General features: G+C 38.9%; 2 protein-coding genes across 2 annotated transcripts in view; one reads left to right on the top strand and one right to left on the bottom strand.

Moving 5' to 3' along the window:
* LOC145985184 (uncharacterized) overlaps nt 1–13,663 on the bottom strand; it is a 148,217-nt gene that overhangs the window by 118,692 nt on the left and 15,862 nt on the right. The gene's annotated exons all lie outside the window — the stretch shown is intronic.
* LOC145985185 (uncharacterized) overlaps nt 1–13,663 on the top strand; it is a 179,203-nt gene that overhangs the window by 17,524 nt on the left and 148,016 nt on the right. Inside the window, exon 2 of the mRNA XM_083118898.1 lies at nt 8,555–8,658. Coding sequence (XP_082975024.1) covers nt 8,557–8,658 — 102 coding nt within the window. The 5' untranslated portion in view covers nt 8,555–8,556. The remainder of the gene's footprint in view (nt 1–8,554; nt 8,659–13,663) is intronic.

Genomic DNA, 13,663 nt, shown 5'->3' on the forward strand with positions numbered 1-13,663 from the left:
AAGGGAGGGGGGGGACAACAACCGGTACTTGCCCTCCCATACTAAAAATTGTGAATTCGCCTGTTGATTTGGGAGTAATGAGCACACTTTGCTGTGCAAAATATAGTAAGATTGTTCCGTATAGATGGCACTACGGAATATAATATATTGATTGAACAGCACAAACACATTTGGAGGAAAAATAATACAAAAGCTTCAAGATAACCAGTTCAATAAATTGCAGGATAATTTATTAAATGAAGCTGAGAAATAGGACAATTAAATGAAAAAATAAACAAGTAAAAAATTCATAACAGATAAGTGGACAAATCTAAGGAAAGAAGATCCGCCATATGAAAAGAATGTGTAAAATTGGAATTATCTGGTGAGGCACATCAACTCTCTGAATAAATATTAAAAGTCTCCAAGCATTATTGTATATCCCTGCATCGACCAAATATTGTGTATTGCCAATGATGGCAAGCAAATTACATTTATTATGTACTGGACCCAACGTCAACCGGGAAACCATTCTTCGTAGAAGGTAACTATATCGTATGACTTGTCTTTTCCCCTACAATCAGTGCTTGAATTGGGGGAGGTGTTTGGAGCGAAGGGAATGCCATCCACCCAATTAAGACAATCCGCGTAAAGCAACGCCCAGCTGCTATAATTTGCATGAGCATCTATCCAACTATCCACAAACTCGAGCAAGTATTCTGCTTCGAACACTGTCTACAAGGTGTATTGTACAAATAGAACTAGAAATGTAAGATTGCAAAACATATTTTTGAACCTCAGTCCTGTATTTTCTGAAATAATGCCCTTGCGCCGCATTCTATAAAAAATCAAGGTCAATATAAAAAGAAAGCGCATTTTATTTATTGCTAGTGTTCTGCAAGTTATGTGAAGAATTCATACTTTAGAGCTCGGTAGTTATTTAAAATTGTCGGTTCGACAGATTCAAAAATAAATTAAAAAACTATTACTAAAATCAGGAATAGTCTAGCGTAAGACTGTAAATTACAGAAATTTGTAATTAATTATATTTTTTGCCTTGTAATGAGAAAAAATGAAATTTACTGAACCCTCCAAACCAAAATGTATATGGTTTTACATGGAGTTTTAAAAAATTCAAAGAACATACAAATAATGTAAAATCACAATCCATCCAGTCAACTGAATGCCAAATTAGGATAGCAGTTAATTTTTTTTTAGCATGTTATCATAGTACGAGGAACAAAGGGGCCGCCGTATCTCCATTCATCCAAAATAACTCTCCACCTACATCCAGCTTTGTACTTAGTTATTTTTTTAAAATATTTTATATATTTATTTTTTCCAGGAAACTGGAATCAATCTTGTTCATATTTTCCAACGTTTAGTATAGAATATAACTTCGTATTACGCATGAAAAAGTGGGAAACGGTATAACTATTGAAACATTTGCAGTCGGTCTTCGTGTGGGATAAAATACGTAATATATAAAGTGAAAGGAAGAATCGTGTTACTACGCTGCGACAGTAACTGCCCTAAATTATGAAGGATTTTTCTGCATATGTAATGTCCTTCCGGCAGAGCGTTTGTTTATCTTCGCACAAAACAGCTTGGGAAACTACTTGTTTGCATCGTATTACGTAATAAACACGTAACGAGATCCTCTTTCAGACAAGCAAATACATGCTGGGATAACAAACAAAAACAAAATTAGCTTCGTTCTCATCACACTGTAAATCATATGTGTAAAATAAGTTCTGGCGGCAAAGGAAGAGAGAGGTTGGAAAAGTGCGCTTTCACTCTCAGCGGGCGGCACATTTCAAGGAAACCTACTTCGGTTCTTCGGGAAGATATGGAAGATTACATTTATTTTTCCTTAAGAGCGTGTGATCTTATATACGAGGGATTAAAGGCACATGCTACTTCTTTCGGGGTTTTATCAGCTAAGCTGAAAAAAATGGACGATTCCCTGCTACTTGTAGAATGTTTTGACTCCGGTGGCCGAGTGCGTTAAGCAGTCCATTTCAATCTCGCTTCTGAAGTTTCCGGGTTCGAGTCTCGGCCTGAGCATGGTTGTTGTTAATGAGTCCCTTCATCAATTTCATCTAATCATGACGTTAAATAACAAATATACATTTTTAAATTCGATATTTATGAAAAGGGTGCGAATTTGCGGGAGGAAGCCAGGAATCCATATCAACTAGATCCAACCTTCCCTGGCAATGGAGGTAAATATTCAACATCCCCCTCCAATGAAAGTATAACTTCAAATATCATTATTTGATGTCCGTCTAAATAACAAAGGAAAAATAGGCAAAACTAAAATTTGTTAACGGTAAATGTCTGAAGTAAATAAGTTATTATTACTCACATAAGTTCACTCTGAAACGCCCCTGTCATATGATTTCAATGGTGTAAATAAATGAGCATATTACATAACTTTCTCCCAATGGCACCAGTATAAAAAGCAACTGGTTGAACAGACTTGATGCAACGGCCAAATTTCCAATTATAATACAAGCCTCAGGTATTGAAAGAAGCTCCAGACATTCCGCCGTAGCCAAATTATTACGATGCGCCTTTGAGAGTTAGTATCAGTTTCCCTCTGTCCCTCTTAAAACATTTCTATTTTATATGGTGAACAGTAAAAATGGCGTCACACGCTCTTTAATTCCACTTCAGGACAAGACGTTTTGATTTTGATCTCCTTAAGAGAGCCTTTCACGAAACAGGTGGCATCTATTTATCTACTTCTGCAAGACTATGTTGTAATTTTAATGTAAAATGCAATCATTTTCCTAAAACTCAATATGCTGACCAAGGCAGAATTTATTTTATTTTAAAACATAAACTAAACGTTACGTTTCAACCTTCTAGCAAGGTCTTTTTCAGACTCTGTACAAAATACAAATTAAAATTCATCACAATACCATTTGTATTTGCTACAGAGTCTGAAGAAGACCTTGCTAGAAGGTTGAAACGTAACGTTTAGTTTATGTTTTAAAATAAAATAAATTCTGTCTTGGTCAGCATATTGAGTTTTTGGTTATCATGGATTTTAGGCTTAATGGTGTTAATCATTTTCCTGTACTTTTAGGTTTATTCATGTTCAGAAACGCTCCCCGCCCCAGATAAACAAGCGCTCGCAATTGTTTTTGACAGTTTGACGCCCCCTAAAATCTGACCCCGGGGCTCATTCTTCTCCAGGCACTGCGCTAACCACCCTTCTACCTCTATATTAGCACGCAAAATCAGTCACTTTTCACGCTTATACAGGCAAGGCAGCAAAATGTGAAGACTTGCGAGTACACTTTCATTCACAAGAGCTGGAACGGATTTCCTTTTGTGTGGAAGGCCTGCAGCGAATGGCGTCATTGCTCTGTATTCTTGGCCTTGTGTTCGCTTGACCTTGTCTGTGGATAAGCATGGTACGACCTTACACTGCTATCGATTCGGTGATCTTTTTTCCTCAGTCTCATATGGAATACATTAGTTTGACCGTGAAGCATTTTAGTTTGGTGTCAATGTACATCATGCCCTTTGTCGTTGCTGTTGTGACGCATAGATGTTGTTCGCATTCAAAAAGAATGGAACTTGTTGCGAATTATGTCGATATTGTTATACTAAAGCAAGTGTTATTTACATTTAAATGGAAACAATACTTGTAAACCTACAAGGCTCTAGTGACCGTACTGCAGCCAGCATATCCGTCTCCGACTGTTATTCGCTGCCATAATGGCACTCACAAATGAATGAACATTTCAGACGCTAGTATGCACATACACACATATGCTTCAACATATGCTTCTGCCTTTCCCCCAAACATATATCTATTAAAAAATAGCAAGAGCAAGTAAACTGGATACATCTTTATTTGATGTCATCTGCCATTTCTACTGCGACATTTTTGTAGGTCCAATTTATGTCCACTTCTAATCTAGTATAGTAGAGATGGGAGCCGCAGTGGTCCAGTTGGTAAGGCGTCTTACTGTCTCACGGGTGACCTCGGTTCCATTCCCGGAGTAGGTAATCTTAGGTCCGAATTTTTCAGAAGCGGCTCTGGAATTCACCCAGTCTATAATAAACGAGTAGCTATCTGTGTCTGTCTGAGTGGGGGTACAGGCGGTCTGAGAGTGGTGCTGACCACACCATCTCCACAATGGAAAAGGCTGAATGTGTTGAGCATTTACCTACATCTCCCCTTCCCCCTTGCAATGAGCTTTCACGATTTGTTGCAAAATGCAGGGGAAGGTTTAAAAAATATTTTAGTATGGATACCTAAGTTATCCTACATTGAAAATATTAAGCTGTGTAACTTGCCGTGTGTGGGAGGGGGGGGGGTGAGGTTGAAGGGTGTGGCCACAGACACCTTGCTCGAAGTCCCGCGTTAGTTGTCGCATATGGAAAAAAATGAGAGAAGCAAAGAAGTACTTGAAAATCCAAAACAACGAACTGTTCTTCCACACATAATTTCCACATAGGACTTCTTTGTGTTTAACCCTTTTATGTTTTCTTCTATTCATCATCCATCGTCATCGTAGCAAGTTGGCTATAAAAGTAACTAATCGCAGGGAAAGTATAAATTCGAGTTTATTAGAACTTATTCAAGAAATACTACTCGTATTATAGGTTGCCTGAACATTTTGGGGTTGTAATTTTTCATCAAAATTAAAGACCAGAATTAAAGTTTACATAACCAGAATAAGAGCAAACAAAAGTGTATGCATGACAAGAAGGAAATACGCAATAGTAAATGGAAAAGAAATAACATTTCGAACAATGTTTTACCTTTCCCAGAATGTAGATAACCCAACACTCATTGATGCGTATGGAGGAAGCATATATTATAGGATACTGAAATATAAAGTGACCTGAGGGAATTTGCCAGAATATCGTGGTATAACATATTAATTTACGACCATGTGCATCCGCAGGATTTTTCCGAGGACGAGTGGGAGAGATGAAGGGTATTTTTTTCCAGATGACTGTGTCGGCCCCTCAAGAAACAGTTTGAAGTCCATTTTCTTGCACCGCTCTTACAATAATTAACAAATTACTGACTAAAATCAAATTATGTGTGTGAAATCTATAACATTTTGACGACCGCCATTTTTCAATGGGGGACGTGACCCTCTCCTGCCCCCTTCCGGATGCCCATGTTTGCGACTTAATAGAGGTGCCCGTGTGAAAGCCAGTTGCTGCACCCTGAAGAACTAGATTCCTGCTCTCAATGCCATCTATATTCACGCAAGTCAATCAAATCATGCATGTTAATGCTAAGGGGTGTGGTATCTGACGCACACGAACACAGCACCTACAATATTTGCATTTAATCCAATAGATGGCAGCACTTCATAGGTTTGGTTTCCTGTAACTTTCTTGAGAACTGTCATCGATCAAGTAGGACAGTAGCTTCAGAAGAAAACTCACAGAATATTAAATGAGACAGCAGCGGGATGAGAAAGAGTCAAGGGAACTATTAGCAATTTTTATTTAGTATTGCGTGTTATTGTTATTCGAGCTGCGGTGGTCCAGCGGTAGAGCGTCTGGCTGTCACGAGGGAACGTAGGTTCGATTCACGGAATCTATATTTTTCCGACAATGTCCCTACATAAAATTGCTCCGATATTCACCCACTGTAATCAGTGGATACCTGTGGGGGATAAAGGGGCAGAAGCAACATGATGATCACACCATCTCCACTACAGCCAATATCGAGAATGTATGGCGCCCTACCTCCGCACCCGCTATGTGTCTTCGAGATATGAAAAGGAGGGGTTGAGATCGTCATTTAATCTCACGGTAATTGACCATTAATTTCTTGATTTAGATGTGTCTCCCTTACGCAGCGTTCACACGAAGTGACAAGCGACAGTGTTCACTGTGCATGCGAGACCAACAGACAGAAGCGACACGGTGCATATATGTATGTATGTATGTATGTATGTATGTATATATGTATATATGTATGTATATATATATATGGATAAGAGCAAGGAGTGCCAAAAGGGTATAAAAAATCAAAGAAGGAGAAAGTATATTTAGTGTGTGTATTTACATAAATACATTTTATTTCTTTATTTTGTAGAATTTATGGCAATTTTAAAAACGGATAATTCCGAAACATATACGGCCCCTAGACATCGTTTTCGGTTCATTTGAAATGTGATGGAACGAAAAATCAGAATTTTGTCATTTGAAAGTAGCGAAGAAACATGCATCTATTCACTTTAATACAGGGTGCGATTTGAAGGGACGATAGGTGGGATTCTCAGCCCTTCCCTTCCTGCTTTGAAATAGTGTTGCCCACGAGACGAGACTTTGGCCTGTCTCGTCTCGTGAAAGTCTCGTGGAAATGCTGTCTCGTCTCGAAAATATTCGTTTGTCTCATGACACATGGTCAATCTCGTCTCGTCTCGAATTTTTGAAAGCCTGTCCCGTCTCGTCCCGTGGACAACACTACTTTGAAACATCAATTATGAATGACATATTCAACCGGGCATCGTTATTTCCAACCCACTTGAAAACTATATGGTACTTATGATGTTCCAGTTGAATTCAATTAAGTTTACCGCAACATACCTACAAATATAATCGTTACGCAATTTATGTCGACTTGTACAGTGGCGCCAATTTATATGGGTCCATGGGGTCCGAACCCAGCCAATAATGTATGTGATATTTTGTGAACTTATGAATCAAGTGTTTGAGCCCACTCAATGTTTTTCGAAAAGTCGGTACGCCTGGCTGGCTGTCTCTCTTTTAATGCCACGTATTCTGTATTTTTTCATACTTCTGGTGTTTCACAAGTAGACTACTTTTCTATCGAATACTAAAACTGGGTGGTGTTTCTTACGTATGTGGGTTCGCTTCGTCCTTTAATCCTGTTCGAGAGCTTGTTGAGATCTGTAGTGTTTTGTTGTGTTTTATGAAAATAAGTCGAGATGGTTCCCGATCGACTCGTGGGAGTTTCAGGTTTCAAAGAAATTTGTGAAAATAGTTATTTATGATGGAATTGGCTGTATTTTAAGACTCTATACAAGTACTGAAAGTACTATCATTGCATATGCAAAACCAAAATGCTTCAGTTCTTAGAGGAAAGCAAGAAATTGGCATGGCTACTCTTGAAACATTGAAAACGATTGAATCATCGCGTAGGAGGATGGTGGTTCAGGGATTAGAGTAAAAACAATACGTTCGAAAATAATTTCGTAGCCTGTTTGGAAACGTATGACTCTTTTCGCATGCAGTCCTATTAAATGCACACACACACACACACACACACACACACACACACACACACACACACACACACACACATGACTTGTAGATGAACGTGTGTTTTATGGAGACATGTCAGGTGAACTTTAATGTAAGGGATAAAATATGTGCGTCACTAGTTAAACATTTTCTCATCTACAAAGAAAATACAAAACAAATTTCCACCTCACTCAAGGATTATGCAAATTCAATTAAAATTGTACCGATATCGACAGCTGAATAAGAACGCGGGTTCATTGTCATGAATCTAACCTTTACTGAACAGAGTGAGATTAAATATTTGCTTGGATCATAGAATACATCGGCGTAAATCAATTTTGGTGATACCCGTTGTTGACGTTTTATTTTCATGTGAAATGAGCTCCAATTCCCATTTTAAACCTTCGCTTTAAAATTTATTGAAACACAAAAATTGTTATCGGGGATAATTTAAAGTTTTTTTTCCCGACTTCATTACTTACCTTCATTTTAATTTTTGATTTTCTAAAAATTTCGTGGGAGGATGTAACCCCTTCAGCCCCCCCGGTACGCCAGTGCCCGGTTTAAGAATATATTACAATAAGTATATAAATAAATGGATAAGCATTCTGACATGGTATAAGTGTGTAATAATGCATATAAAGGGAAGTAGAATATCAAAATCAAATCAAACAATAAAGAATAAGTTTAGGTATTATTGTAAGAGAAAAAAATGTGTCAACTATTTTCAACGTATTACAAGAAACAAAAGATCTCAGAGCCGGCGGTTGTCGCCTTGTAATCAACGGGTCCCGGGTTCGACCCACACAGTGATTCGAATCCAACGTTAAGCTACACGTCCAGTCCCTAGCTGAGGGTCAAGTGGTGACGGAACAACTTTTGATTGACATCGCTCAGGTGCTTTGAGACCACATCCTTAGTGGTCTCGGTCTCGTTTCGGCCGACCTCCGTGATGCAGGGGTTAGCACAGGGGTCCCGTGTTCGAATCCCAGCCTGGACATAAGTGTTGGTGACTGTCCCTTCATCCTCATCTTCGCGATTAGCCAAAAGTGACAAAAACGAAGTAAAATAAACCAAATCATCATCAATCAATCGTTTAGAATTTCTCTTGCCTCGTTAAAAGAGAGCTAAGGACAAAAGTTTTTTTTATCTTTGCACTACGGCACCGACTGTATGAAAAGCATATATCTAATCTCTTCCTCTGCATTTTGTTTTGCATGTACTATTTTTTTCAAGTTTGATTTTTTCTTGCATATTAAAGGGTAATTACTACAAAGCAAATTGTCTGTGGCTGATGATGTCATTTCCTGCTTTCCAGCGATGGCCTTGGTGCAGAATTACGGAAGCCATGGTCTGGCGGACACCACAAGGCGACCCTCCCCGAATGCTGCGGCTACGGGTTCGCGACTCGCCCAGATGCAGGTAAGAGAAGGAGGAGGACACCACCTGCGGCTGCAGGAATTTTATTCCCTCTTTGACTTTTACGTTCACTTTTCCTCATTCACTCATTATGTTTCATCATGCAATTCTTCCTCATCTTTCCTCAAATTATATAACATTTATACACTGCAAAACGTTGGTTGAACAAATGACGCTCTAAAACGTAAAAATGACAGTGACCGTTTTTAAGTGTTTATATGTAATAATGCTATTGTTAATAGATATATTACTAATATTAAATAATTATAAACGTTATTATTATTATCATCACCATCATTAGTATTATTACATGTCAAACACCCTTACCGAAATATAGTTCTGGACACATACACACATGCATATGCCTAGAACTATATTTCGAGAAGGGTCCAACCGAGTGTTTGACATGTAATAATTATGATGGTGATGATAATAATGATAACGTTTATGATTAATATTTAATATGAGTAATTATTAATGATATTTTAAAAGTAAGTGATTGGTTTGGTTTGATTTGGTGTTTTAAGTCCACTTTGTGCACAGTAAGGCTAATCGGGACTGGACCTACAGCTTAAAGTCAGTAGTGTTGCCCACGGGACGAGACGGGACAGGCTTTTAAAAATTCGAGACGAGACGAGATTGATCATGTGTCCCTTTGACAAACGAATATTTTCGAGACGAGACAGCATTTCACAGCATTTCCACGAGACGAGACAGGCCAAAGTCTCGTCTCGTGGGCAACACTAAAAGTCAGATCCGAACCACTATGTGCCTCCACCGGGTATCGAACCCGGGACCCATTGATTACAAGGCAACGACGCTACCACTGCGCCATCGGGGAGGCTATTAAAGTAAGTGAATTACTAATAATGATTATATTTGTTATTACATGAATAGGAAAAAAATATAATTTAAGAACAAAGACATAATTGCGGGTATTTATTATCTAGCTTAATGTGCAGTTAAGACCACTAAAATTTATATAAAAACAGCTTTCCAACCTATGAAATTAATGTCAAAATATTTTCATGGGTTATTCATTGAATACTAAAAAGGGTGGTATGTCCAGTTGATAAAAACATAGTCCCTGATCACTATTTTTATGTGTATTATTATTAGTAGTGGTAATCCTTAACTTTACGCAAGTTCTGCGGAAATGAATCAACCTCATATTATAAAACAGTAAACAAGTATTTTGCTTATTTTATTTTGGATTTGGTAGGTCTTTCGGATGAGGGGTCCCTGGATATCCTTCTAAATACGTCTATGTGTGCGAGATTGGTTCAACAAATACGTATTTAAAGACTGCTAGATGCATGGTATCACTGGTTGATTTGAGATGGAACGAACATGACCTTATTTGAGTAATTCTTACTTCTGCCTGTAGAAGGATTGGCCGTTTCCTTTCCATCGCAATTATCCTTCATGAACGGTCATCATCTCTTTGTCTCACCTCTTCAAAGGGACTAGCAACACTGGTCGTAAATTGTATATTTAAGGAGTTTTTTTTCGCCAAATCGATTTGCACGGCTAGGCGTCGCCCAGAACGAGCCAGGGGCCCGCCTTTGCCCCGAGTGATGACGCCAAACAAGGGAGTCCCGTGGGCAGGCGCTGATGGGCGTAGGCAAGTGTCTGCGGTGCCCACGCGCGTCCATCATCGGTCACGATGCTCTTTTGTTTTACTCATTGTGCTCGTCGTGGAATTTGACACTTGCCATGCCGCTTTGTGGTTCTGATCCTTTTTTTGATTTTTTCCTTTCGGTTTAGTTTTTCGCGGGCTGCAGGTGACCGTCGTGGGCTGAGGTGGTGGTGGAGTGGAAGTAACTGTCACGCGAATCCAACAGCTGCCACTAAGTGATTTTTGTGAGTCATGTTATTTGAATTCAAATGACCGACGGCATGCGAGCAGGACCACTCAACCAGCCACCGAGTATCCTGGAAATGAAGGTCACAACATTGATAGTTCACGATTACTGGCGTACGCAGCGACGTGTGCGGGAGCTGATGGGGCTACAGGTTTTCCCGAAATTTTGAGAATTTCAAAATTTTCAAATGAAAACAGTAGAAGAACTCCGAAATAACCAAAGTTGTAAATGCAAACTCCTCTTAAATTGACCCCCGATCAAGGGCGCCAGGGGTCACTTGCCCTCCGCCCCTGAGATATCTGGAAACACCTCATATAATTCAAATTTTGAAATTGTAGCGTGAAAACATGGACGATGGGTGTCGTGGTAGACAGCAGATTAAGTGCCTATGCAAATTATCATAGTAATGGGATGCTTTATAAGAATTATCTTAACAGGAGAAAGCTTCGCTCCACATTTCCCCCTCCCCTCCCCCTTGAGAAAAAATGCTGCGGGCGGCCTTGAACAACTTTTGAAAAGAATATTAACAACGTTAATTACAAAATTTATTATTGTGTATCCCGCCTCCCCTAGAAAGTAATTATGTAATATCCACTTTTACAATTCCAGGCCGCTCCGAAAAGAATTCTGCGTACGCTAGTGTTCACGATAGCTTGGAATCAGGGATTTATCCAGAGTTTTCCGTCTGGGGAGTGTAAGTTCACATTTAGGAGGATGTGATGGTAAAATTAGAGACAGAATTGCCATAAACGGGGTTGGGGATGTTGTAGAAACTGGGGGAGAGGAGGGTGTTGGTGTCTGTGGAGCTTGCTTGGAACCCAAAACTGTAATCAAGGTGTCTCGGGGTCAATACCCGGAGGAGGTACACAGTGGTTCATATCCCACTTTAAACTTTATATTCACTCCCGACTAGCCTGTGTGTGCATAAAGTCTCGGTCAACAAAGTCAACCTGTTAAGAAAAACAACAACAAAAAAAAACACCTTTTAAATCAAATTTGTCTATTTTTTCAGGCAGTAAATGAGTATTTGTGTTACACGGGCATGGGAACAATTTCAGGACTAAACATTCAGAAAATGCATTGCTATTTTGCTATGATCCGCTGAGCAGTCTTGCTTGTCTGCTTTTCAAGGCCTCCAGAGATGTGTCGATGACCACAGCCTTGACGAGGAATCTCTTCAAAAGGTGCAAATCACCCTTTTCGAGCCACTCTGTTGTAGTATGATGACGAACAGCCGTTCTGCGCTTGCGAAAAGATAACTGAACATTCCACAATACCAGCCACTTTTCATGCATTTCAAAACTCTCTAGTGTTTAGAGAAAGAACCGAATGTAATCATGTCCATGAGAAAAATATCAGTCACTATGACGACAGCATAATACTTATAAGTATGTGCAAGGAAATGTACGAGGTGAACCATTTTTAACCTATTATTGTTTAAAATACGAAAAAATAAAAATGAAATGAAGGCAGCATCAAAAGTAAGGCTCATTTGGTAAGAATGAAAATAATATGTGAAGATAAGTTAAATATGTAAACAATACCATGGGCAAGATTTCAGCACTGTTATTGGATAGATAATATATAGATATTCACACATGAACTTTTTGCCTGTAAGAAACAAGACATGAAGGGACGTAAAAACTACTGACATTTCAGAAATAAAATATTTTATTTCTTAGCAGTATTTCTATAATTTTCTGATAAGTTTGAGGGGAGGAGGACGAGGTGTACAATAAAATGGGCTAGATAATAGCAATTTCAGCACGAACAAGTAAATATCGTGGAAAAGAAGAATAAATGTAATTTGCAGCACAATATAATCTACCACAGCACGGTTTTCTTGTTAAGAGCGGCGTGTTTAAAAGAGTTATCGGATCCGAGTTCTCTCAAAAATTTCCTGTAAGCAAAAAAATATATCTATCATCATTTGTTAACATCAGAATTTTTATTTTATATTTCAAATTTTGTATCTTAATATTTTTACTGCCAGTGGCGTGCCCAGGATTTTCGAAAGGGAGGGGTTATGTACACTTTTTCTGGTAGTCAGTCCTAATGTCGCCATCTTTTCCTACCTTTGATGTTCTTTTTTTTTCGGATTACTGAGCCAAAAGGGGGGGTTATAACCTCCACCAACCCCCTTTCGGCACGCCACTGAGTGGGATCCATGAGTATTACCGTGCAAATTGTCCATGACTATTTTAATTAATTTTTCTCTCACATCCTACGTGTTTTTAAGCAATGGATTTTTATGTATGCTGGTGTAGAAGTTGTTAACAGCTTGTTTTGAGTTTTCTTTTAATTCTTCAAGCTCTTATGGCCGTGTGTACGAACGAAGATCAAATTTTAAACTCGGATCGGGAAAGGATCACTGGAAAATTCCATTGCACGAAGACGGTTCCACACTTGATCGCGATCTAGCAGTGACGTGCACTGAGGAGTAGCTAGTCTAGCAGAGATAGATCAATCAATCTCACGTCTCTAATTATTTTCAAATCACAATATTTATTATCTTGAAGCCTCAGTTCATATGCAACATTTCTTTCCACGCGCTTCTCGTCCCTCGATGTGATCAGCTGGCAAGGCTGGATACCCTAGCTGGCTCTTCTACCGCCTTACCAGATCCAGGTATAGACAACTGCCCGAAGCGAAAGGGAAGATTTTTTTGCCTGTACCTCCCTTGCCGCCTCGCACCCCGCTCCCATGGTTGAAAGCCCGTGGTTTCAGGTCCTCCAGTCTATCTCCTATAGAACAGATAGGGGATAGGTTTCCTTTCGATTCCTTTGTAAATCCTCTAAAGAACTCAGGGGGAAATTTTCTGCAGTACTTATGTTCTCTGTATTTACACAACCTTTTAAACGTTGTACAATATATATGTATAATATGGGATGTAGTTTTATTTGTATATGAATGGGAACGTACTTGTATTATGTGCAGACAAAAATGTTACGGTTTCTTTTCTTTTTCAAATATGGAATATATAATGATTAAATGACAAATATTTGCTCACGCTCTCTCTCTCGCTCTCGTTTTAGTAGTGCTTTATTTAAATATATTAATAATTTGGCCTCCAATAAAAAAATGGGTAAGCTAAACAGTCATAAATACGGATGTATTAATTTGGGCAAGAAGACTAATTGTTG

The sequence above is a fragment of the Lepisma saccharinum genome, chromosome 3 (assembly GCF_977018435.1).
Source record: "Lepisma saccharinum chromosome 3, izLepSacc3.1, whole genome shotgun sequence".
In the NCBI taxonomy this organism is placed as follows: domain Eukaryota; kingdom Metazoa; phylum Arthropoda; class Insecta; order Zygentoma; family Lepismatidae; genus Lepisma; species Lepisma saccharinum.